The 27489-nt window shown below is 44.7% G+C and overlaps 1 protein-coding gene across 4 annotated transcripts in view; it reads left to right on the top strand.

The window, feature by feature from the left end:
* Window positions 1–27029, top strand: part of Pitslre (cyclin dependent kinase 11B pitslre) — a 46723-nt gene extending 19694 nt beyond the window's left edge. The window contains exons 7-17 of one of the 4 annotated variants that reach the window (XM_077654655.1): window positions 418–645; window positions 713–748; window positions 15304–15456; window positions 17968–18180; window positions 18985–19106; window positions 19856–20083; window positions 20582–20689; window positions 21405–21521; window positions 22018–22166; window positions 22596–22785; window positions 26817–27029. In XM_077654655.1, coding sequence (XP_077510781.1) covers window positions 418–645; window positions 713–748; window positions 15304–15456; window positions 17968–18180; window positions 18985–19106; window positions 19856–20083; window positions 20582–20689; window positions 21405–21521; window positions 22018–22166; window positions 22596–22785; window positions 26817–26921 — 1649 coding nt within the window. In that variant the 3' untranslated portion in view covers window positions 26922–27029. The remainder of the gene's footprint in view (window positions 1–417; window positions 646–712; window positions 749–15303; window positions 15457–17967; window positions 18181–18984; window positions 19107–19855; window positions 20084–20581; window positions 20690–21404; window positions 21522–22017; window positions 22167–22595; window positions 22786–26816) is intronic. The other 3 variants (XM_077654658.1, XM_077654656.1, XM_077654659.1) reach the window with 3 other exon arrangements.
* Window positions 27030–27489: the final 460 nt, after the last annotated feature.

Raw genomic sequence — 27489 nt, forward strand, 5'->3', positions numbered from 1 at the left:
GCACGTGTAATATGTGGGAAGGCCCACTTGCGGAATTTCGCGCGAGGTCAAGCCTAGCGGCGTCGGAATGCGATCAGTCCGCGTGATAAACGACGGAGAAGGAAGGGAATAGGTCCTCTGTACTGTTTTCCTGAAAATTTTAACTCAATCATTGGCTAAGTTGCCCAGATATTGGCTTTTGCCACAGTCGAATTTGTGAAAGTCTGCGCAGTATACAATCGGTGGCGAGTATTCGGAAATTCTCTAATATCAATTTCTCGAATACGAATCGAATATCAAACATATTTGATTCGTATTCGAAATTTCGAATATTCGCGCACCCTTAACAAGAAGTCATTTTGGGGGCATCTCTGTTCATTCATTCTCTTGTTTGTTTGTTTTGATCTGTTTCTTTATTTGCTTATTTATTTCTTTCAGAGGATGAAGAGCCGAGCCCTCCAAAAACAGCAGCTACAGGAGCTCAGGGGCAGGCTGACATGAGAACAGGTGCGGGCGAGCCAAATGTCAAGGAGCAGCCACCACCACCTCGTGGAGCGACTACAAAAGGCTCCGACGATGACGACGACGACGACGATGATGACGACGACGACGATGGGTCTGATGCTTCTTCTGATTCGAGCAGCGATGACAGCAGTGACTCTGACGGTAAGCGCATTCACTGTTGCCGAGGCCAGTAAAGTGGGCTAATCATTCTCTGTTCTGCTGCGCACAGGTTTGGCCTTGTTTTTCAGGCCAGGAGATTCTCCAGGTAAACGTTTTGGTTACTGGTTGTCCTAGGTCTCTTTTGTGTCGTGGGCGGGCTAGGGGTAGTGCTTGTGTTGGCTCCTCATCTTGTGTTAAAAGCGAAAAAAAAAACAATCAACGGGCTCCCTTTCTTAGTGTTATTTTTATATCATTTACATTGAAATTATTTAATGTTATCAAGTTATTTGAGAGAAAAGTTATATACTTTGCCCCTGAAAAATTTTTTGCAAAACATATCATTTACATTGAAGTTATTGAATGTTATCAAGTTATTTGAGAGAAAAGTCATATACTTTGCCCCTGAAAAATTTTTTGCAAAACTGAGCCCAAGAACTGACAAGCAAGCATAATAATCGCCAGTGCAATAGAGTAGAAATAAAAAAGTCACTTGCTGCCACGCAGTCACCACAAAATGATCTGGCTCTTGTAATGTGTGGGAAGCTTTGCCGCACTCTACTGTGTGCTGATAGCCCTCAGCAATGGTTACCCTACACAGTTGCGGCTCTCATGTTACGATCACAATATATTTTTTTTTGCATATACTTAAAACCTCAACCCCCCCCCCCCATAAAAAAAAAAATGTGCAGATGTGATGTAGATGTCGAGTTACCAATGCATGACATTAGTACAGGAGGCAATCATGGTTTGATGTGTGGTGGCATCATATTTACTGTCACTGTACCCCCTTCAAGTGACGTTTTCAGATTTGTGCACACAACTTGAACGCTCACATTCTCGTATAGCATTAGGCGCAATACTCACAACTGTGGACTTGATGAAATCAGCTGAAATCCGAAAGCTGCGTTGAAACGTGTCAAGCAGTGTTGTAGCTGTTACCGAAAAAAAGTAACTAAATATGTTACTCGTTACATTAAAAAAAAAGGGAACACGTACTTCCCTATGTTACCTATAAAAAAGGTAACACGTTATCGTTACTGTTACCGGAATAAAGTACCGCACGTTACTTTGCCTTTACTTCATGGCCATTAATTTTAATCAGTCTTTGCCTTAAGAACTTACGATAACAATTTTATAAACCTCACATTTCACATAAAACCTCTAGCCCGAACAAGAGTTTACGCTAAATCCTGATTTAACGAGAATACTTTGCACAAATGTGCAGGAGCTTAGTAATATTATAGTGTCATCTTAAAACGGCGCACAAAAAACACGAAACAGATGTTATAGTGGCCTAAAGTTGCCTGTAGAGTTGGATGTGATGGCTTCTAACTCTGTGGCACATGGTGAAGCCATTTTCTGAATGTCACATTAAAAACAAAATGACATTTCATCATAAATTCTAACTTCACAAAGAAAACATCGCTGAACTCTCAACAAATTTAAGATAATTCTGAAAAATGTGATGTTCCAAAATGCTCCGCATGCTTCCACTCTTTAGAGAGTTGTGTGTGTGAGTGGTTTGGGAAGGGGTGGTAGGTGCAGGCAAGTATGTGAATGCGTGTTCGTGCACGTGTTTCGTGCGCTATGGCTATTCTGTCTTTTTTTTAGTTGGGTGTGTTGTGAAGGGCACGTGTTTTCGTCATCGAGAGGGGTCGTTGAGAGCACTTGTACATTTTGTTTATTTACAACATCACTTTAGGTGCTCTGCACTTTTTTTTTTTTAAAAAAGGGGACGGAGTGGGTTACAATTGTAAAAAGTAACTAGTAACGTGACACGTCATGTTACCGAAAAATGTTAACGTAAGTATATTACCCATTACAGTTCCGAAATGGTAATGAGTACGTTACAAAGTTACTGAAAAAAGTAACGTGTTACCGGTAACGCCGTTACTTGTAACGCGTTGCCGCCAACACTGGTGTCAAGCCAGGCATGCGAGAATAATGCACAAAATGGATGCCGCATATGTAATGGTAACTCTGATGTGGCTTCAGTGAGCATGTGTTTTCGTTTACTTGTTTTGCAAGCATGAGCAATTTCAAGTGCCTTAAATGAGCTGGTCTTTTTTTTTTTGCAGAACGAATTCATGTGACATGAATCAGTCATAAGAAGTACTGTATTTACTTGCACAATGAATGCACTGTTTTTCCAGAAAAGTTGAGAGTTTGAGGGGAGGGCTCATTACCCGGGGAACAAAAGTTTCAACAGATTTTTTTGTAAGAATCAAAATTTCATATTATACATCCACCCGCCCTTTCTTCAACAAAAGTATGTGGTCGACAAGTTGCTTCTGCACGTCACCCGCATTTGTGCCGCCAGTGTTTAGCACCATTCACTTCAAAAGGTGTTTGCTGTATCACGGCGCAATCCGACGATTTTGTTATAGTCGGTGATGCCAGCCAATCACGGCGAGATAAAGCGAACAAGCTAAACACCAACCCTGAATGTGAGGTGTATGTTTTTTACGCGGTTAAAAAAGATTATCTCAACAAAAGTGGGACACAGGGTTCATTATGTGAGAGGGTTCATTACACGAGTAAATACGTTATAACTGAGACCCTGTGTCCATTGTTGCTGCATCGTGCCGTAAATATATGGAGACTGGACAGAAATTGCATAATGAATCATCAGGGAAGGTGGGAATTCTTTTTTTTTTTCTCCTCTGTAACCTAGGCATGTTGCTTACAAAAATCTGAAATTGTGATAATTTTCTCCTCACTGGCTAATAATTAGCACCTGAAGGGGATGCATATGCACGAACTGCTGTGTCACCAGCCTTGCTACTGAGAAAGCTTCGTTGTGTGACATAAATACACTCCAAGCATGTGATTCCAGACATGGTAGGTTCAGTGCTCCTGTCATGGCTGTGTGTCTCATTGTGGCAGCATTGCGTTCTTGGTTAAATAAGGCATCCTCGAATTGGAGGGTGTGTGCAAAGGGAGAAAAAAATCAGAGAGAGGGAAAGTCAATCGAAGCTGTGATGAGCCCAAGTTTACCCATCTTCATCTTTGTACTTCGCAGTCTAACCCAAGCTTCATGGCATTGACAGTCGTGTTTCATCTACAGAGATAAGAAAAAGAAAAAAATATTCCTGCTGTGACACTTCGAGGGTGCCAGCCATAAAAATATGTGGTCCACATCACGATAGCAGATTAAAGATTTTGCCAAAAACTATCAACACAGGCTCTGGCTGGAACTTTTCTACGGGCTTCTATGTGTCGATTGGGAATGATGCGTCAAGGTTATTGCCGTCAGTCACCGCTGGTGCTTTGTGCACATGCGTTTCGGTCATGCAAAAAGTGGATCTTAGGCTTATACTTTAATCAGTAGTAATATAAATTCTTTTATAGTACAGCACCCATAGCATAATAGCTAGTCATGATCGTGGCTCATCTTCAATAAGCCCAGAGATGAGAACTGTTAATGCAAGGCACTAGGCACTTTATGTTATCCAGAGTTGGAGACTTGGCTCATGACACGCCACTGTTGTGTGCTGCCAAGGAAGTAAGTTGTCACAGAAATGTGTGCAAATATAGTCACCAAGCAAAAACCAGTATGCTTGATTTTACAAATGTGTTTGATCATTTGGACTTTTTTAGGGCATCATGACATGCCCTATACAGCTTATGTATAAGAGCATTTAAAATTGCGGACATGTCATAGCCGATTGCTTGATTTTTCAGACCTTATTCACACTCGCCGCAGCACCGCCGCCATATAATGTTTAGAGTGGAACCTCGTTACATCAGACTTCAAGGGGAATCAAAAATTCGATCAAATAAAGCCGAATTTAAGCTCACAGAGAGCCTCTTAGGCATTGGGGCTTATATCATTCGCAGGTTCGCACATCGCACACGTGTAGTTGCGCACAAGCTCATAGCGTTTTCGGATGTCGTCTGCTACCCAAACTTGAATAGCAGTCAAGGTTCATGGAACTCGTTTGTGCAGAGTCCTTTCGTCCCGTATGCACGAAGGTGCAGCAGCGAAGCACATGGAAAAAGGCATCTTGGCCTTTTGCCTATAGTCCCTAAGTCTTATTGCATAGACCAGTGCCGACAGACTGCTTGTTTCCACCACGTGTCTGCTTTTTCTTATTTCTGTCGCCATCTTCATCTTTTCGCTTCACGTCCTTCGTACAACAGGGTGCATCACAGTTCCCACAACAGCAGGTTTGGTATTGCCATCTAGCAGTGACCTCATGAAAACGGTTGCTGCCTGCAGTCCGTTTACACAACACGAGGCGAGATTTAGAATCCAGTGAAGCATAAAAATGTGCACAAAACTGCTTATGCCTCCCTCCCTCCACAGTACTGTCAACTAGAAGTTCACAATGTGATTTCTACAGTGAAACTTGATTTTTTGTTTGGACATTGTCTTGGTTTGTACAGAGTCCGAAAAATCATTCGGCGACTGTAATCAAAAAATGCATATGGACACCATGCTGGAGCAGTTTTGCATGGGCTCAACAGCAAACATGCTGCAAACAGGCTTCCGTTTTCCTCATCCACTTCAGTTATGCGGCAGACATGATTGAGACAGAACATACCAGCCATTCATAATGTGGCTTACTATGAAACTTAACTTTGTTATTGGCCATTTGGTTCTCAGCAGTTTCAAAATTAGCATAACACTTTAAGTGTACAGTATAATTTTTGTGCACCAAAAGTTTAGTATTTTTTCTTTCATAGGCTTCAGTTGACTATCTTCTGCAGTTTGTAAAGGTGCTTAGCATATAAGCTGCAAAGTAACTTCACTAATTATTCAAGTGAGATGCCGTGCATCTGCATGGGAACATGAATCCTAATTTCGGGTAGACTGAGACAGCATAAAAAACTGCTCTCCGGCGAGACGGCTCACTCGCACACAGCTACACTCGTACTTTTCCTCGTCGTCTGCTCGCCCATTAGCATGTGGCAATATTGTGATGTATTGACAACCTGTATCTAGATAGATGTGGGGCTTACAGCTGCAGTTACCGAAATTGTTTGAGTGCCAAGATATGGTAGGCAAATGCACTTCGTGATACTGCACTCCCCTTCATTTCTGTGACTGCCATGGCTTTGAGACCGGCATGTGCACTTTTTTGAAAGGGTCATCGAGCGTTTAAAATGGGGAAAGAGAGCTTTATGTGATTGTTATTAGAGATCTGATCTAATAGACAGGATGACAAAAATTGCATGACATAGCATTCCCATTCGACATGCAGTTAATGGCAGCATTGTATGCTTTCTTAATGTTCTGTACAGAGGTTGGCCCATGTAGTCAAAGCTGTGGGGTGCCCATGCACTCCATACCCATGCTGATGTCTTGTTTGTTTATTTGTATTTTTTTCATACATTTCATTTCGTAGACTCACAGCACACAGCAGCCACGTTTGGCCACTAAATTCTAAACAGCTGTTGCACTCGTCAGCCATCAGGCATAGAATCATTCAGTTTGAACGTTCAGGTCCAATGAACAGAACATTTTGTAATACTTTTATTAGTCGTTAGGCCACTGAAAAATGCCCATTGGTTGCCTTGGACAGTGGAGAAAATATCGCTCTTAAAAACTTGAAAGTGTTTTTGTACAGCTGAACCACCCTTTTGTAGGGACCAACAGTTGATGACTGAGACTTGTTTTATGTAGAGGAAAAGAAAGCTTACAGTCTAGAATATGCAATTCTTGAGCTCATGTTTCTAAAATTAGGCACTGCGGAAAAATTCTAATAGTTGTAGACTTTGTGTTTGCTTCATATCTTGATTGTTTGCACATTTAAACATGTCTGACCTCAGTAGAACAACTGGGCATAAAATTTGAGGAAATTTATGAGCACAATGCATAGCAGTAAGCAAATGCTTCATGCAGCGTATGTTTTTATAAGTTTTTTATAACTTTTGACGCACTCTACTTTTACCACATGCACCTGTCATAAACATGTGCTAAGCTCCATTATTGTAACCTGCAGGATGCTATCTCTAAGCATGTCGCACTTAGGTTGAATGTAGTGCTGTTGTGTTTAGCATGACCTGCAACCACGATGTCAGAATATATTTAGGTGCTGACACTGCGCCCGGCAGCGCAACCAGATTTTGTTCGCTGCTCCTTGCACTTCTCTCGAACGCAGACAGATGGCGCCAACCAATGGGGGCTTGTCTAGTCGCCGAGCTACAGTGGACGTAATGCAAGTGTTGCGCGATCGTTTGGTGCCGTGGCATGTATGTGCGCTTTGTTAAGCGTGGTAAGGCACAGAAGGATTGAAACTACTGTTGACATTGAATAATTTTGGCCAACTTTGTGTTTTACTTGCTGGGACTGCATGAATGCGTGGAACAGCAACGAACACGCTGTCCTGCGATCCTTCCGAGCTAGTTATCGAAATGCGTTCACTGCAAAGTTTTTTATGCAAAGCGTACTAGCCGCACAACCAAGCTCTTCCTTGCTGCGCCGCGCGCGGCCGCGTAGCTACCACTTGACCTACATCGGCGCACCACGTGATATGACGTCACAACAGCTGTGAAGGCTGGGGCTCAACTCGTGCGCTCGCTTGCGGACGCGCAGCCTCCGCCGCCGGCCTAACTCCCGCTCCTACCGCTAGGAGAGACTGACGTCACGCAATTGTATAAAAGGCGACGCACTCGTTGAGTCAGTTGAGCAGCGAGATGTCAGCCAGGGAGAGGGCGGCTCGCCAGACCGCAAAGCGCAAGTTACAAAGAGCCACGGAAACGGGAGAAGAACGAGAAGTACGGCTTGCCAAGCGACGTATGCTTCGCATCCTAGGCTTAACCATAAGCTAACCCAGGCCATTTCTTGTTTCGTTTATCCGCACGAATGCTGAGAGTATAGTTAACTAACCGACTGTTTAAATGCAAAAAGGTCGGCCGCAACGTGCATGCTCCCAGATTTGGGCCCAAGAGCCTACGCGTACATTCAGACATTGCTTGAGCAGTGAAATCCGGTGACACTGTGAGATGATGCCCGCTGTGTAGAAAACATGCTTAACTTCGGCCAATTGGGGTTCTTTAATGTGCAGAGAAACCTCTAGGGCATTTCCACATTTTGCCTGCATCAGAAATATTGCCTCCGCAGCCAGGAAGAGAACCCGCGCTCTTGTGCTACGTTTCGGAACGCCTCCACCGCTATATGAATGAGCACAGGGACCGAAAACAAACCAAGAGTACATTTGTGACATTTTAATGGCTAGTGCACTGCACCTTTAGCTACATGACGAAATGGTTAGTGGAAATTTCCCTGGCATTCCTCCTGCCAAGCTCATCTTTTACGCCGACACCAACGATGCTGAGCTGTTGCCTCCATCAAAGAAAGGCTGGCGTGCACGTGCAGAACTAAAATACCTACGCGACTCTGGCGGATATCAGTCGAGAATAATTGCAGTTGGCATGGTAAAGCGACTTGTTGACCTCAATAATGTTGGGTCACGAAATTCTCCATCGAGCATTCTAGGATCCGGCAAATTATGGAGCTGTGTATTTGTTATAAATGTTAGCGGAATGTCTTCTGCCTTTCATACTATCATGCTTTGTGGCACCAAAATGTACAACGGGTGGATATTGGCCACGAGATCGCCAACCGAAATTAATTGCTCCGCTGCCATCGCATGTACAGGGAACGCTGAGCACCTGTGCACAAGAGAACAAACCTTACCACCATGAATGCCGATGAAGACGGAGCTTGCACTTAAGTGAGGAGGTGCCTCCATGTTTCGTGTTGAAAGAAGGCATGTTCCTTGATCAGCTGACACGCATTATGTACTCCAGCCACCTGTGTGCAGTTTCTTTTGAGGGTTCCGTGATGGATCAGCGTTCTTTTGTTTTTCACTGGCTGTCCCCGAGGGCAGTGCGACAGCGTCGGATGCGGACCGCTTGCTTGGTACACGTGGCTGCAGACGGTCATTTTCTAGGAGGCTTTCTTGAACTTGCCTGTTTGTCAGATATTTTGGTCTCCCGGGAAAAATACTGGGCACTGCGTTCGCCAGCAGCACCAGTTTCTTGGGTGCATTAAAAAGTGCCTTGGCATTGAACTCGGCGTAGTACGATTTTATATCGTATGCTCGAGAAAGTGCTCCACGCAGACATGGTCACTCGATTGCAATATTCTGTCTGCTCTGGGGATTGCCTGGTGCCAAAGTTCTAGCCGAGCAGGCTCTGACGGAGCTTGAAGAAGTGACGCTTGGTCCAGACAACTCTGGTAGTGCGATCTGCAGTTGCGTATGAAGCACCTCTTGCCCATAATCACGTCTAGTCGGCTTCTGGACCCGACTGGACCCCTCACATGTGCCACAGCAACAACTAACTCATCGCAGCCACCATGTACACCAGCCGTCAAAAGTAAATAGAAGGTGATTATGTTGAAAAAACTTAATTTCTCTGAATCCAAAACATAGTGGTCGAGCTTTATTGATGCACTTTATTTGTTTATTTTTATTTATACAAGTACCTGCAGCACCACAAGGGCATTATTGCAGGGGGGACAATTGGAGGAAAATGAACATGTGACAAAAACTTAAAACAACTAAGCACAGTTGGTAAAAGCAAGAAAGTAACAAAATACGTAACATCGATAAGTCATCTCGACGGCAAATGGTCTTCAGTGTACCGCGGTGCAAAATTACAACACAGAAATGGAAAGGGTACACTACCGCAGGAAGTGCAATGCCAGCCAAAAGATATGAAGTAAACGGGATGATATTAATCTACAGCAGACTGCGTGACAATAAGGACAAACTCTGAACACGTTTTACATTCACCAATGCTCATGGGAAGCCTATTCTAGTCTGCGGAAGCATACGAAAAAAATGGATTATGTAGACATTAGTACGACAGCACTTTTCAAGAACTTTCAGCTCGTGATCACATCGTTTAGAGATGAAGTGGGAAGGGAAAATGTACAAGTTCTTATTTATTCCTGTGAGATCGGCGTAAATTCGGCAAAAAAGTTCTAATTTTGCAGTTAATCGGCGATGTGACTGTGTAATTCATGCAATCACAATTTGCCTGAATATATTTATTCGTTCATGCATAAAATGAGGGCGATGAAATTAAATTTTTTGGCTAAGATTGCCTTCCATTTAGTACTTTTGACAGCACCTGTAAATGGGCCGCGGTGACCATCCACCGAGTTGGCCCGCGCCACCACGTGCATTTTCACAACGATCACTGCGGCTGGTCCCAAACTGAGGCACAGAAAGCTACTTCTAGCAAACTTTGTTCATACACAGCGCCTACCATAACGTGAAAGCTGAGAACCTAACATCCACAGCCTAAAGCAGCACCGAAAGCCGTGCAAACCGCTCAGCTGTGTCCGCCGCTCCGCAAGCGAATGGCCACTGCTCTGCAGCGTCCCCACCGCTGTGGTCGGCGCATGTACTAGAGGGCGAACATGATCTGTGCGTGCTCTCTGCCATGGCGGGCGGTCAGTGTCAACACCTCAAATATTCTTACACCGTGCCTGCAACATACTAGTGCACCATAGTGCACTGCAAGGTAAGACACATTCATCGCAGTGCTTTTCAGTGACGAGCCGAGAGCTCCACTTTTCATGCAGTGCTTAGGACCTCCTTCATTTTTTTTATCTTTTTTTCTACATTTCTTTGTTTACATTAAAATCGGCCATGTGCAGAAGTGTGCCCGTTGATGGGTGGCTAGCAGAATTGAGACAGATTTAAATGTTCAGAAGGTGGGGGGGGTGTTAGGATACGGTAGCCTCCCTCTTATCAGTCCAGTATGCAATGCTGACTGGCTGTGCTGCCCAACTTATGAGCTTGCTTTGACCTGTGCAAATGTGTTGTAGTTAATATGCTCTTCATGAGTACTGATTAGCTTGCGTGCAGTCTCTCAGTTTTTACCTAATTTCTTTGGAAATAAAGAGTCTTGCACTGAGAATCCCGAAAGTGGGGGAAGGAGGGGGCACCTGCTTCCGTGTGGCTCATAACTCATTTTGATGGCAGCATTTTTCAGCTCACCTTTGCGACATGCTTCTGCTTTGAGGTGAGGCCCATGTTAATTTTAAGTCTTTCACGTGACAAGGGTGTGGAATTGTAGTTCAGCACACTCTACTTCTAGAAAGCACCGGATATTACACCACATCCCTCAAGAGTATTCTTGTTCTCTTAGCATATGCAACTTCATGCATGCGAGCCCAAGTGGAACTCATGCCTAGCATATCTTGCCACTTCAGCAATGTCATCGTTGTGTCCTATTCAGCTGAGTCTTGTAGATGCTAACGAGAAGGGTTGTACTTCAATTGAGGATAGCGCAACAAACTATGGAAACGAAAGTGATGGACGTAACATTAAGGGGGGACACTGGTCTTAAAGCTGTTTTTGTTGTTTTTTGACCAATCTTAATAAAAATGCATAGACTTATTCAAATTTTTATGCTGATTTCAAATATGCATTTATTTCAAGTGTAGGCCAATTAGTTTTCAAGATAATTAACAATTAATGCCCATTGTTTGAGGCCCAAATAGCAAAATAATGATTTCATCTAAAATTAATTTTAAGGCATGGTTAGATAGCCAGAATAGTGAATTATGAAATGTTGAGAGCAGATTTTTGATATGTCAATTATTACTCATTTTACAACCTTCTGAATTTCAGTATAAAAAATGTGTGTACCAAGTAATGGTAAATTAACGAAAATAATTATTTTTTTAAGGTAAAATGAAAAAATCTGCTCCCAACATTTCACACAGCATACATTAGGCTTTCCATTGCAACCGAAATTTCAGCTCTATGTGACTTGGTTGCTGAGATATCAAGGCCTCAAGACTGCTAGCAGTCAACCATATGCATTTTGAGAAAAGCCCCAAAAACAAGCAGGGGACAGTTTAATAAATATTTACAAGTGCAGTAATATATTTACAACAGGAAATGGCTAGTAGCCACCAGGAATGTAGTCCTTTTGATTGCCAATAGTATCCAGGTGCCGCTTCTTGAGCACTCCTTGAATATTTTCCGCAATGGAATGCTTTCGAGCGCACTTTTGCTCTCGGCGCTCATCCTTCTCTCGCATTCTTTTTGCGCTCATAGCATTCGTATTGAGGCCCAGTTCCTGTAATATTGCTGCAGAAGTTCTTTTGCTGCCTGCGTTGAACCGCATTACTGCCTCAGCCACGGCAGCCTCAACAGTAAACAATGATGCGTGGCGCTCTTTGGGTGCCAAGGCCCATATCAAAGAGTGTAGGCTTTCATTACTGTTTTGGGTTTTACCCCTATGGCACCGCTCTAAGAGCTTCCTATCCGACAGTCGCTCATAGACAGGGAGCAATGCTTTAGCAACATGGGGTGGAATGTTGTACCGATGCTTTGGAGCAGATTCGCCTCGGGCTGCTGCCGCATTTTGCTGGCACCAAGAGTCCAGTCCCGATGGGCAGAAGCTATGGTTTGATGCCTCATCAGTAGAAGTAATGTGGTGGTAGGTGGCCATCACAGCCTTCTGCGTAGCCTCTACATCCCCATTATGGGATTTTAAAGCCCAGGCATAATAGGAGCTTAACTTTGTTATGAGGCTGCCTGTCAGTTTGCCTTTTCCTCCAAGGTTTTCGGCACCTTTGTGTTTGGACAACAAAGTCCGCAACGCTGTTCCCATACGTTTCTGCACGTGGTTTATGCAGTCTTCTTTTTTTACTTTGATGTATCCATACACATCTGCCTCTTGCACAGCTAGAAAAGCCCGACTATCACCGTCCGAAAGCATTGTGGTATAGCGAAGGCCACACTTCTTCAACGACCTTTCAAAAAGAATAAGGGCTGCCTCAACTTCCATCTCTCCAGCCTTTTTTTCTGAGTTTTTTTGGCATAGGTGCCCAGCCCTCCAGGACTGGTATGATGGGTCACCTTCTTTTGGGCCTCGCTCGCAGCCGGCACAGAAGTTGCACAATACAACATAGTCCAGCACAAGCCCGGTAAACAGTTCGATGACGGTTCCCACACCAATGTGGGATGTGTGGCCGCGTGTCATCCAAGTGCCGTTGTATGATACTGCAATATTGCCGGGGTTCCCAAGGTCCAATTCATTATAAAGTTCTCGAACCGACCGCGCACACTCTTGTGTAACACGAGCTGCTGCAGGTGTCAACTTTTTTTTCACATAGTCTTGCCACGTTTTATTGTAGAGACCGCGGTGCGAAACGTTCAGCGATGAAAAAATGTCATTTAGAGCTGTCTGCTGGTTGCCAGTGCTCTGCATTGCACGAGCAGCGAGCACATTCACCACAAAAGGGTTGATCTTCTGATCGCCACGTACCCGCGGCGAACTCCATGCAGACGATGCGTCTCCACAGCTCGCACATTGAAGAGAAAGTTTAACGGCAAGGCCGTATTCTCGCTCATCTTTTACGAAGCTCAAGTCATTGCCGCCACACGTTTTACACTTCACAAGTTTCAACAAACTGTTGAGCGATTCCAAACAAACGATCGTGAAGCTTGCCTCGTCGAGCAGACAGTCCGACGCGCTGCCGTCACGTAAACAACGAGACTTCCGCTCCGTTGCTGGAGTTGAGGCGAGTTCTCGCAGTTTTTGTTCAGTCTTCGTCTTATTTTGGAGCACATCTGAGGGCTCCAGCATCACTGTATCACGGCGGATGCGGGCGCTGCCGCTTACAGCTTCCCGTGCTGCGGAGCGCGTTAGGCCTAACTGCGCGGCCTCGCCGACACGATCGTTCAGCGCAGGAGTTTCATCATTGTCGGGGCGCACAGCAGGGCGTCTCTTGAGGTTATCGACCAGCGACTTCTTCCTTTTCTTGCCGAATGTATGCCTTGAGTGCACCTTGCGCGCTGAACCAGGCATCGCTGCGCGTTTCTTGCACTGCACGGTCCGGCACAGAGAGTCGCGTCTCCCCGCGGCTCGGGCGCATCAAGCAGACGCTGCCAGCCAGCTCCACCAATCGGATGACGACCTGCTGTCACGTGATCCGCGGCAGCCAATAGGATTTTGAATACTACCTTTTCTTTTTTGCTATTTTCTTGGCAACCAATGGGCGAACGGAAGCCGTAGTGGCGGGAAATTGAAGGCGAAAAGCGGCTTCTTCAAATGAGACCAAGATGGCTGCGGTGCCGCGCATGAAACGGGAGCTACGCTTTGCGAAATACTGCGTTTTCGGCGCCGATTTCAGCTCAAATTCGGGCGACATGGATTATATAAATTGGTATTGTGAGTAAAATACTGACCTTAGAGGCGAGAAATTTAACAGAGAGGTAGATAAATGGCTGCTGATTTCGAAAATAACATTTTCTAAAAACTGATTTTTTCGAGATTTTTCGGCCCGAAAGACCCGTGTCCCCCCTTAAAGAGACTGGAAGAGAGCAGAGTGAGTCAGGGATCAAACATGGCTTAGTGACATTCTAGTCGAAATCAAGAAGAAATGGGCTTGGGCAAGGCACGTAATGCAAAGGCAAGATAACCAATTGTTGTTAAGGGTAATGAACTGGATACCAAGAGAAGGCAAGCATAGCAGGAGCAGCAGAAAGTTAGGTTGTGGATGAGACTAAGAAGTTTGCGGGGGATAAGGTGGCCACAGCTGGCAGCACAGGACAGGGTTACTTGGAGAGATACTGGAGAGGCCTTTGTCCTGCAGTGAGCGTAGTCTGACTGATGATGATGATGACGTCAGTGAAAGATACTTCATTAGGTTGCATACTTTTTCGTGATGCGTATCATTGGGCTGGTTAATGTACTACTTGAACACTGAAGCTTTACGTGTTGTAAAATAAGACTCAAGATGAGACAGGTTGGGTGCTGCTGCTGAGGAAGCATCGTTCAAAGTGTGTCATGGTCAAGGAGAATTTCATCGAATTTGAAAACCAGGTAAAGACATTTTACGAACTTGAAATAGTATTTGCCAAGCGTAATTGTGTGGATTAATGTAATGTGCCCTCAGTTTTACGTCCTGGACAACTGAAACACCAGCCTGCACACCACACTGTAAGGGGCTTTGTTCTGCAGTGATGATGGCTGTTGGGGATATTTTTGCTGCATGCCATCTGGCTGGAGCAGCATTGGATCTGCATGACATGAATATGGAGTCCATGGCACAGCCCCTGTCTGTGATTTGTTGTGTTTACCTTTCTTCTTTTTTTTTTAATATCCAAATTTTTCACATCAGGTTTTGATGTGTTTCTGACCTGACCGATCGGCTGCGAGCCACAGAGCTGTTCCACACTTTGTATGCATGATAAAGTAGTAAAGCAAATACGGTAAGGCTGAGACACGTGCAAAGCAAACGACCTTACAAAATGAGCTACTTCTGTTGGGTTTATTCGTTTTCCGTAGCCTGCCGGATACCTCCTGTGCATACACTCAAGGGTCTCATAAAAGGCTTAAAACGATGATTCAAAAGAAAGTAATCCCGCTTTGAAAAACATACCTTGTATCTCTGCTGTTATGCACTTAATACGCCAGCATCAACTGCGTGTCAGCAAGTACAGCAAGACCATCTGTCATATGTCTCAGCGCATATATTCATACATCCTAAGCTATCTCATGTTGGTGTTGTCTTTCTTGTGTGTGTATGTTGGCACAACTGTACATTTGTTACCGTCTCTCGTGTACGTATGTAGGCACATTTGTACATTCATTACCATGACCATTCATCACAGTAGATGGGGACCAATGCTAGACAATGCTTTAAAAAGTGTTGCACATGGATTTTTGTCTTTGCAGATAGCAGCAGCAGTGAAGAAGATTCGGAGGAAGATGAAAAGTATGCGGAAGATGCGAAAGTTGATGCTGCCAATGTGGGTAAGGGAGGACCTGATACTGCTGACCTCAGAAAGCTTCTGAAGAAGTGTGACAGATTTTTTCTTAAGTTCGCAAGTGAGTACACAACAGGAGAGTATCTATTTGCTGGAGTTGGCTAATTTGTCAGTGTTATCAGCAAAGCTGTAGCCATTTCTCACAATGCACTGAAAGGTGTCAAAAAGGCTTAGAAAGCCCCCAACTCCCATCATTCGTCACCATTGGTTCCTGGGCACGCTTACAAGAAAGGTGGTCACATATTATAAGGTGGCTCGTCGCAGGGACATGTGAGTTCTTTGACTTTGGATTGAACTCGAACACGTTCTCGCCAAACTAATATTCGGTTCATTGTTTGGACTCCTAGCATTGATATTTGTGTATAATTTGACACAGCAAATACTTGTTGGACCCTGTGTGGCCTTTTAGGTTTATGTCTCGCAAGCAGTGTGTCTCGCAAGCAGTGTTGCTTCCTCACAGTGGGTGCTGCATCTTGTGTTCCCCTCTTGTTTTTTTGCTATTCTATTGCCATAGCTATGGCTGTTCTTTGGTAATCAGCACTTCTGGAATTCACGCTTGTGTGATTTGCATCAAGTGAGGTCATGCCGTGTGCATGCAGGCAGTCTCTTCAGGCTAGATTCAGGGTCCGTTTAGCACGGGTTTCGTGCAAGAACAAGAAAAACATCTTTGGTGTGCATTTTTCACTTCTGTATCGATGCTTGATGCTGTGTGAGCCCTGCACTTACATGTGTTCTTCAGTTGCACCGCTGATCCCCAGAATTAGTGGATAGATCACGCAGGGGCCTAAGCTTTATCCACTAATTTTGGAGATTGGTTGTGGAGATTGCTTTGAGCGATATTCTGATTTGTGCACATTCTAGGTCATGTGTGATCTCTGCTCCTACTCTCTACCATCTTTTCCCCTTTCCGCTTGCTTCATCCCTTTTTTTTTTTTATGGAATGGCTGAGGTGTCAGAGAGAGTACTGGCTCTTTCCTCTCTTCATTATCTCTTCTTCCCTGTTTGTATTCCCGTTGGTGTTGGCTTGATAGTTTCTTGCTGCTGGATAAATTGCAGGAAATTCCTGCTTATGTATCTGCTCTTCAGCTGAACTTTAAGGCTGGACTTTACAGCTAACATTCTGTTGGTCACTTAGATTTTGTAATGAGTGTTAGCCGAATGGTGATGTGGAAGATGGTATCCAAAATGTTGCGCACATCGAGACAAGCGAGCAGTATCTCATGCTCACCATTAGTTTCTCAGGGTCTCTGCTTGCCCATGGAAACTCTGGGCGAACTTTTTTTTTTACACTCAATATTCCTCTTGCCATTTCACTTTTCTTTACCCACTACCTGTCACAATTCAGGTCAAGCAGAAAATTTCAGCTTGTGCTTGCCCCCTTATTTCATTGGCACTATCAGGCAAAACATGTGCAGTAAAACCTCATTGATATGTTTTTTAAAGGCGTTTTGAAGCGGCAATGTGAAAGTAGCCAAAATTTCCTCTTCCTCGTAATTTGCAGATGCTTCACCCCCTTGCACCCTATGCACAGCTGGGAAGCCGCCGGGGCAGCTGACTTACCCAGCCTTTATTCTTTTCATGGTACACTCCCCAGACGTTTCGCCCCTTGCCCATATGCACCGAAAAGAAGCAGCCGCATTTCTCTTATTCATGCCCTCCCCCCGCAGGAACTTTTTTTTTTCCGTGTGTGTGGAAAAATTTTAAATGTAGTAGCCGGGAAATTGTGTTATCTAGGCATGTATTAACCGAGAGAAAAATAGTGTAACTCTATGGGACATTTTTATTGCCCGCGGTTTTTAGCGTTGAACGAGAAGTCGTATAAGCCGGGAATGTGTCAACGAGGTTTTACTGTATACTAACTCGCACTGTTAATGGTGAAATTGCTTTGCTGACAACAAGGGGGGTCATTTATATCGTCACACTTGGGGCAAGTCTGATATCAGCTGCTAGGTCATGTTTGCTGCTTGGTTGCTACATGCATTGCGCGGAACTGAGGAGAAAACAGTTTTTTTAGCCATCACTTTCTTTGGAGCCCACTTTCGGTTTTTCCTCGTTTATAAGCACTGTCATGTTTCCTCCTTTCCCACTCCCCATTTTCCTCTTCATCATAATCATCATGTCTCAGCAGACATCCCTCTTGCTCCAACCTGTTTTTTTTTTTTTTTGTTCTTGGCATGGGCATTTTTGATGCAGGTTGCATAGTTTTGTTTAGGGCACTTTGTCAAAATATGAAGTGCATGACGATAAAATGCTGCCATTGTGGAAATGCAAAAGCAGTCAGCATCAAGAACTGTGCATGTCCTCCCTGCTAGTTTTTTGTTGGCTGAGCATCAGTTATGTTATGCACATCATGTCAGTCATTCCTAGAATTGCCTCATTGAAGCAGCACACTCACCCCGCTGCTGCATGCACCAACGGCATAGTAACACTCTTTTGCCAAAGATTTCCTTTGTGACGAGCAAGCTAACTCACTTTTCTTTTTTCTTGTTTTTGTTTTTGCTGTGGCTTCTGTTTTGTTAACCATGGTCGTTTAAGTCAGCAGTATGAATTTGGTCGCCCCCTTGCTTTATAGAAATGAAGGCGGAAATAAAGGCAGCGGAGGTGGCGGATGTCAAAGCAACAGGGGAGGCTTCACCACTGAGTGAAGACGACGACGCCTCGCTGCAACTGCCTCCGTATCTGCCTGCCATACAGGGCTGCCGCAGCGTTGAGGAGTTCCACTGTCTCAACCGCATTGAGGAAGGCACGTACGGTGTGGTCTACAGAGCGAGGGACAAACAGACCGGTGAGCACAGAGCCATTTTTTTTTTTTAACTGCAAAAGCAGGGCTAGTGTACTGCCGAAGTGGTCATGTCTAAGTGCTCACATCCGAGTAATGCAATCCGAGATTCACTTTTTGTCGAATTTACACTTCATCATATAGTGTGCGAGTGTCGTCAGCAGCACATTGGCTGTGGGGAACAACGTGAGCACGGCCCTGGGTGCATTTAGTGCATGTTTTAAGAATTGAACTTCACAGAACCAGTGAAATTGGAATGTTTGTTTAAAAGGGCATTTTTCGGCCCAGTTGCTGCATTTTCTAATGTCAGAGTAAACAAAGTGCTTGGAGACAAGATGAGACCACAAGAGAGTGCACTCTTTGTCTTCTGCTGTTGTTTCCCCCTTGCACTGTTTTTCTGATGTTGCACTGAAATGTTTATCCTTTCTAAACTACTGTCGCTCGGGAAAACACACTGTGGCCCCGCGGCTCTTGGAGCTATGATGCTACACATTAAACAATTGAACCCCAGGGCGTCAAGGGATTAAAGATAGCAGTACACTAGGAACACCACTTGTAAGGCAGCTAAGCTTTTTGGATGGCGGCACCAAGTGCCTGAAGCTGTCTGTTTCAAAGCTGTGCATACTGCATGTTGACAGCGTGATAGGACAGCTGTTTTCTCTCTCTCTCTCTGCCTCACTCTCTTTTCCTAATGGTGAATGGGACTGAGATTGCATTATACTTGTGCAGTGGGCACCTGTGTGCAGTGCGTCAGAATCAGTTCTTTGATTTAGCTTTGACAGTGTGTTGCCGTTTTTGTGTGCTCCCCAGATGAGATCGTTGCGCTGAAACGTCTCAAGATGGAGAAGGAGAAGGAGGGCTTTCCAATCACGTCCCTGCGGGAGATCAACACCCTGCTGAAGGCACAGCACCCAAACATTGTCACAGTCCGGGTCAGTACCTCTTGCGTCAGTCTTGCAGAAGTGTTGACATGCTTACTCTTGACAACTAGCACAGCGCTGCATACCGCCTATGCTGTCGCTTTCTTTTAAAGCTCGATTCAGTCAAGCGCTAAAGCTTCGGAGGATCTTGATCTTAACTTAGAATCATGTGACGTTTGCCAGTAGACTGATCTAGCAGTCTGTTTCACACTTTGCGGTTAACTTGCGGTTGTCGTCGGGCAGGCGCATCCTATCCTGCATACTTGCAATGCATTATATATTTTAAGGATTTGCTGGGACTGCGCTAATTCATCATAAAAGCGTGTGCGGCGGGCGCAGCATAATAAAGGAACGCATAGTCCGGGCTCCGCTGTAGTCGGAAAAATTTTACAAAAAAATGCGGTCCTGGGTCGGGGCCGCACCCCATTAAAACCGCAGAAAAAAGTTCACCCCTTACATGAGTATATACGGTATATCTTTAAGCTGATGGCAAGAACGAGTTTCCAAAGGTGTGAGTAGAGGTGCCGGTGTACGCTGCATTAACCAAGCGATGTGGAAATGACGGAGTGACATTACAAGATTTTGTTTACTTTCGGTGAGTCATTCACAGTTTACCATGGTTGCTTAATGTTAGCTCCAAGAATGCCGCGGAAATTATTGTCACTGTTGTTGTCACTGCCGTCTTTCTTTATGTGCTTTCTGAAGGCTCATTTTTAATTCTTCAGTTAACGATTCTATAACTGTGCACAATGTCTATGCAGGAAATAGTTGTGGGCAGCAACATGGACAAGATCTACATTGTCATGGACTATGTGGAGCATGACCTGAAGAGCTTGATGGAGGTGATGAAGCAACCCTTCCTGGTGGGTGAGGTCAAGACATTGATGCTGCAGCTTCTAAAGGCTGTGGCCCACCTGCACGACAATTGGATCCTCCATCGAGATCTCAAGACGTCCAACCTGCTGCTCAGTCACAAGGGCATCCTCAAGGTTAGTTGACGTGGAGTGTTTATGAACATGCAACACAAAGTTTTGTTTTACTTGATGTGGTACTATTTTAGCTCTCTGCATACTTTGTGCATACTTTTTATGCCAAATCACTTGGCACTCATTTCCTGGATCTAGAGCCCTCCACTATGGCGTCCATCATAGCCCATGTGCAGTTTCAGGGCTTTAAGTTGTACCATTCCAAATCACTTGCTACTCAAAATACAAAGTTACTGAAGTACTACCTTGGTGCAAGCTAGATATCAAGGTGATGTTGGTACAGGTGCTTCCGTAAAAAATATGCCCAATTATCAAAAAAGAAAACACGGGTATGTTACGCATTGCCTTGGTGGAGCTGAGAAACTGGTGGATTGCTATCCTGTGGTGTTGCTGGCTCAGCTATTATTTCCTAGTGGTCAGTCTTGGTATGCTGGGGGGCTAATTACAAAAGCGAAACGTATTTTTGTCTGTGTCACTTTTTTTTTTTTTTTGCCTTTTCAGGTTGGTGACTTTGGTCTGGCTCGAGAGTATGGGTCGCCCCTGAAGCACTACACCCCCATTGTTGTTACGATGTGGTATCGAGCACCAGAACTGCTTCTTGGGGTCAAGGTTTGTAATTTCTTTCAACACGTGATGCATTATTGTGGCATTTGGAGCTGAGCTAGTTGGTATATACTATGGCCAAGTTTAAAGGAATAGCAGAGATGGCATGCTGGTAGCCTCTTAAATGCCCTTAATAATGTATGCAGTCTTAGAATGATCCTTCTTCACATTAACGTGAGAAGTTTGGCTATTTGGTACGCATTGATGGTGAACAAGTGCAAAAAAGACAGAAGATGCAGAGACGAAGGCGACAACACGGCACAAGCATTCATGTCGCGTTGGTGTTATGTTGTCGTCTTCTTCTTTGCATCTTTGTCTTTTTTGTGCTTGTTAACCATGAATGGACCATTCTTCACTCTGAGGAGAGACTTACCATTGTTAGAAAAAACTGCAATTTTTTAAAAAATTTTTAGCTTTTTCATCAGATAACATGCATAGTCACTTTTTCATGTTCGTTTAGTTATATACGGCACCGCACATGACGTAGTAGACATGCTGTGGCAAATGCTTGTAGATTTTGTTGAACGTAATGCACCTGGTGTGCGTGCGTGTGTGCATGCGTGTGTGCATGCGTGCATGTGTGTGTGTGGAGAGAGACACTAAAGCTTTATGAACTATTGGGTTTTTCAGCAGAGAATATGCCGTGCTTGATGTTTTGTGTTTTGTTTTTGGCGCTGAGCATGCTGGGACAGTTATGCAAGAATTACATTCCCCTTCGCAGGAATACTCAACACCCATTGACATGTGGTCTGTCGGCTGCATATTTGGCGAGCTGCTCACAATGAAGCCGCTATTCCCAGGGAAGTCAGACATCGACCAGTTGAATCGAATCTTCAAGGTGCGCCATGCATTTGCTAGCATCTCTTTATCTTTGTTTTGCTCATCTGTTTTTGCGGTTCTCAGCAAAAGATATGTTGTGGAGCCCTCAAGCATCACTAAATGAAAAGGAACCGGAAGTAGACCTCTAGAGACAGCAGAGGATAGGTTATGCATCTTACTACCATCGCAAATTGTGATTTATTTACGGGTGTATGCATATGAGTAGTTCATGGAAGATTGCAGTTTATATTTTTTTAGCTTGTTCTTCAATCCATTGTTATACTGCATTGCACCACTGAACATTTTAATGATTGCTTTCTCCATGTGCATTTCTCAGAATGAACATAGTTCAAACCATATATAGTACTTGATTTGAATAAGCATACACTGTGCATTGAATTTTGTGATCCAGCCAAGAGAAGAGGGCTGCTTTATGTGTTTCTGTGCCCCCACCACAGCATTTTTCACCATTGTCAAATGCTTGCAAGTGTCTTGTTTTTTCTTGCCTTGAACAGGACCTTGGCACACCTAGTGAAAAAATTTGGCCCGGCTACACTGAGCTGCCACTGGTGAAGAAGGTCACCTTCACTGAGTACCCCTACAACAACCTGAGAAGCCGGTTTGGCCATACACTCTCAAACCTGGGCTTTGACCTGCTCAACAAGTGAGTGCGCTTCAACTGATGTGCCTTTGACTTGGTTTGCGCTTGCCTCGGCTCACGGTCATGGTCTGTCTCTAGGGTTGTAGTACTTTTAGTACTACCTGCTTTAGTACTTATTGCATGTGCAAAACGCATAGGACATGGGAATGGCATATAAGCTGAAGTGCAGATAACCACAGGTTCTTTAGGTTAATGGAACAGATTCCAAGAGAAGACAAACGTAGTGTACGAGTGGTAGATACTTGGGTGGGCGGGTAAGATTAGGAAGTTTGTGGGGATAAGTATCACTACAGCTGGTGCAAGATAGAGTCCATTAGAAATCAGCCGGAGAGGCTATTGTCCTGCAGGGGATGCAGTCAGTGCTATGGTCTTTGGAAGCCAATGAATTGAACACTTCGCAGCTGGGTTCAGTGAAGCGAATTGCTTGCGCAGGTTTTTGACGTACTATCCAAGCCGCCGTATTACAGCAGAGGAGGCACTGCGTCACGAGTTCTTCAATGAAACACCAGTGCCCGTGGACCCCTCCATGTTCCCCACGTGGCCAGCCAAGAGTGAACTTGGTCACCGAAAGGCGCAGAGTCCGAAGCCTCCCTCTGGTGGCAAGCAGTTTGCAAAGCAACTGGTAAGTTGACTGCCTGATAGTGCTTTTTTCTTCTCAGGGGCGTCGGAGTCTTGCTAAGTTATGTTCCGACTAGTAGCACTGAATTGGTGGGCTGTGGAGTAGAAACTCACTATGTCAGGTAGTCCAGCCTGAGATGAAAGCATCGAAGCTCTAATCAGAGAGCAGGGTATGCTATGGCAGTAATGCAGGAATTAACAAAAGCCTGTTTTCTTTAGCATAGCAGCACATGCTGTTCAACTACCCACTACCTGAAACTCCGTTCTTACACTCACTGTCAACAGTGAGGTGCCCTGTAGACTAATATGCTTGTTTCGTTAATAGCTGTTCTTGATAATGAATTCTCAACTGCTAAATATTGTACATGACACACAAAGTTACGTTTTACAGGAAAGTGCTACAAGCGTGCATTGTTTCCTTCGTGTTCCGCCCTGCAGCGTGTGCAAAGAGGTGCAAGAGTTGTACCTGGACTTAAGCACTTGTTAGTCTCACGCAGTCACATAAAAGTACATCCAAAACAAGCGTCTGAATTCATAGCTGCTCTTTGTGCTGAACCTGCTTAATTTTCTGCTTCCCTTGTGGCGTTCATTTGGGCTAACTAACCACATTAAGGGGAGATGCTACTCGAAGACACGTTTTTCTTAATATGTGACCTAGAACAATTAAACTCCAGTTATCAGCGTAGTTTTCTATGCTGATTTGAAATATTTAATTATTTTTATTGTGAGTTGCAGTTTTTATTCTGTGTCATGACAAAGTGCAAAATGTACATATTTTTGCCCCTACTTTTTCTCACACTAAACCTGCATAATTATAGACCATTGATGGCTCATTTTTCTCCATATAGACTGTAGAATGCTGAAAACTATTTTTAAAATGCGTACAAAATATGATAATACAGAAGAAAAATTGGAACCTGGCAAGTCTACATTTCGAGACACCACTGAGTGTAACTTGAAACTTGTTGGTAAATATGTGATCAATATTGATGTCTAAAGGAGATAACAACACTCCTCACACCTCAGAGAAAATATGTGCAAAATTTCATGCAGATCGGAGCATCAGAAGTACCAAAAACAAGGTGGACAAACTCAAAAAGTTTCCCAAAATTTGATTTTGAGAAAAATGCATTTTGAAGTTAAAGTACATGTTTATTTACAAAAGAAGGCTTAGTTTATAATCAAAATTTTACACAAATGAGGAAAATTGTCCATAAAAAAGCCACTGTCACTAGAAAATTCCTGCACCATAAGCTGCTCATACCAAATTTCAAAGGAACGGGCCACTACAACAGCTGTTACGTTGATGTCGAAGCTTTCACGCGAGCTTCCGCTGTCGTAAGCTCGGGCCGCACTCTTGCTGGCATCATCGCCGGCCGTAACTCGCCGCGGTGTATATGCTCGGGAAATAACACTTTCTGGGAACGCACAGTTCTCACAGTAGAGTGCTAGAAACGATGCTACTCCTTTACGCTTTGCGACCGGTTGCCTGCACACGAAGTTCCGATCGCTAAAGGCGCGCTCACACTAGCGGGAAGCTTCCCGCGCCGGCACAACGTCAACGTCGACGCTGCCTCGCAGCTCCTCAGAATGACGCTCACACTGCGCGCGTTTTCTCGCTGCGGTTGTCTTGGAATGTGGAGAGAGGAGGCGCTGAGGGAGGACCCGAACGAGCAGAAAGAGAAGGGGATAGTCATGTGACACTAGAGAAGACTGGAAAGCGCACCCTTTTCTCGCGTCGTCGTCTTGATCGTCTGCTAGCTCCCCTCCCGTCGCCCTGGCAAAGCAGCCGCCGAGTGCCCGGCCGGCCGGCGGGCCGGCCGGACGCGCGCAGCCTTCGCCTCCGCCGACGGGGTCACTGAACTGGGACCGACGTCACGGTTCACGGTCGGCGCCCATTGGCTGTTCTGGTCACCGGCATGGGAAAAATAGGTACCGAACCCAACGCTCCGCGGGACGGCAGAGCAGGCTGTCCGCGGGAGAAAAACCGGCTTGCGCGGGAAGCGGCACGCGGAAAACGTCCAGCGTTGCGCGTTTTCCCGCTAATGTGAGCGCGCCTTAACACATCGAGCAAATCGCGCCGCTCACGAGCATGTTCAGCGCTGTCAAAGCGGTAATGACCCGCGACCCGTTATCGAGCAGTCTTTCCTCATCTTGGAAAAGTCCAATCTTCTTTTCTGAAGCACTCAAGTACTCCAACACCGCTCCAGTTTCCTCGGCCAGCGCGCTGCCCTGGCGGAACCGCTAGGCCTAGTGGCCGCGGGTATACTTGCCACTGGACGCGCCTTCGCCCTCGTTTTGCACCGACAGCCTCTATATTTGTGCACGGAGTGGCTTTTCACTGCACGATGACTCCTCCTGCTTGGTCCTGCTTCCTCCATGGCAAAAATAAATGTGCCGAATGATCGCCACTCAGTTGCGTATCTCGGTGAAGCATGGACCCGCAAGTAGGCTTCACCACACACATGCATGCTGCGGCCAATGGCAATCCCTGATCCTACCACATGATTTAAAAGCCAGTCGCAGCGCTCGGAAACAGCAGCAAAGACATGCGTTTTTTTATTATTTCTTCCTCTGCTGCACCCCAGGCAACCCTGGTCGTTGCGAGAATGTGGCTTGGCTGAGCTCCTCTCACGTTTCGCCATGGCAAGCGGTCTCGTTGCGTAAATCGCGGGACGGTCAAAGATAGCACACTTTCAGACTTTTAACAGGTGTGCCCTTTAAATGCAGTTTTCACCGTTTTCCCATCCGGATTTTGCGCTGATTTTTATTTTCATGAAAGTAGAGAGTCTAAACTTGCAAAAACAAGCAAAAACAAAAAAACATTTATGGGTTTCGAAAAAAACGAGTTTTTCGACCCGCATCCCCTGCCATTGCATTGACTGTCAGTTGCTTCAGCTACCTTTCAGTCAGCCTGTCACTTTATTTTGGTTCTGTTAAAAAGAAGGGTTCAGAGCTGAACATTCTTTGTGCATCTTAACAGAGATCCCAGCTGTTCACCAGAGAGGACAGAGTGATGCTTACTGATGAATAGTGTCTTTCTTAACAGGTGCTTGATTGATCAGAAAGTGAATATTGTAATGATGATGATGAATGGTGCCTCTCATAAAAGCAGCTTGATTTAGCAGAACATTGAATATTGTAATAGCAGTAGAAAACTGGCCCTACTTGAAATGCAGCTTACTGCCTTTCAGTGAACATGAGGGAGCATTGCAGATTTGATCAGCTTTAACAAAAATGTCAAATGTAAGAACGTGTGCAAGCGTGTAGGCACTGTTAGTAAGTACAGAATGAGGCAATATGAAGTGAGAAAGGGTTCACGAAGAAACATGCATTAAGCACACTGCGAAAAAAATGAATTTTCTGAGCAGCCATACAGCACCTGCAATCAGCCAATCAGTGGCTCTTTTCTATTATTTATTTTCTTGATCTGTGAGATTTTTTTTGTCATGTTGGAGGACAAGTACCTTCATGCATGAGTCATCGCAGCTGGCTTGTGAAGATGGCTTATGATTGCAATATATATGTGTCGTATTTCATTTCTTCATTCTTCCTAGCCGCCACGGGAATGGCTTAAAGGCACTCCACGCGTTAGTTGACTCCTCTTACCTTCAGCTTTGAGTTCAAAAAAAGGCAAGAGCTGGGACGTTTAATCCGATTGAAATTAGGAAAATCGACTGCAGGACAATAATTCGAAGTTTCTAAGAATGCTCGGAATGTGTAGATCGAGTTCCTGCCGCAAAAAGACGAGCTCAGATTCCTCTTTAGTGCACCTTTAATGGCCAAGCTTAAGCGACCTCCAAGTTTTTTTCTTCCTGAAATTGATGTGGAGGGGTCTACTTACAGTTGTGCAAATACGGTGAATGCCGTATCATGGTGCGCTTGTTTTCACCATTCTTGAATGAACTGTGCTGCTCACATATGGGACTTGAGAGATTTGCTGCATTCTTCTTTAACATCTTTACATTCCTGTGTTTTCTGGTGCTGAAAGTTTCAGTGTGTGATCTTGTGCAATTTTTGGTGTCTCTTCTTCAGGGCGAAGGAGATGATGAAGGCCTTCTGGCGGCAGCAGGTTTTCACATGAATATTCCCAGCAAGGGAAGTTCTGCAAAAGGTACAGGCTTCAGCCTAAAGTTTTAACATCGCCGTAAGCGAACAGTCAACAGGACCACTCTGTATATACACAGCATTATAAAAATACACTCCACAATTGGCCGAGAGACCACTGTTAATAAACTGTCACTTGCAGCCTGCTGGCTTTTGTCCGTTCTTTTTTTTTTCAACATGAATGTCTGGAAGAGGGTCATTCTTTTGCAGCAAGACAGACAAATCAGTGATGGAATTTATGCAAACTAATTATGACGAAAAAAAAATTCATTTTTCGGTTTGTTAGCATTTACGCTTAAATCTCGATGTTAGTCTAACGTTTAGAGGAACCCCCAAGATGGAGCAGCTTTCCAGTAATGGAGTAATTACTCATTAGAATCCACCCAAGCACAGCCATTTGGCTGCAAAGGAAAGCTATAAAACTTTCACAGAAACTCCATAGAGGTTAAAGAAAAATTAATTCTTTTTCAGGGTTCGAACTTGGGGTGAGATTTAATTCAATTCACTCTCGCCTTAGCATCTGCTAACAGCACATCGCTGATGCCGTGGCCAGTTAAGCAGTATGAAGCGCGGTTAGTAAGCATTGGCGTCCGGCCGTAAA

The sequence above is a fragment of the Amblyomma americanum genome, chromosome 2, assembly GCF_052857255.1.
Source record: "Amblyomma americanum isolate KBUSLIRL-KWMA chromosome 2, ASM5285725v1, whole genome shotgun sequence".
In the NCBI taxonomy this organism is placed as follows: Eukaryota; Metazoa; Arthropoda; class Arachnida; order Ixodida; family Ixodidae; genus Amblyomma; species Amblyomma americanum.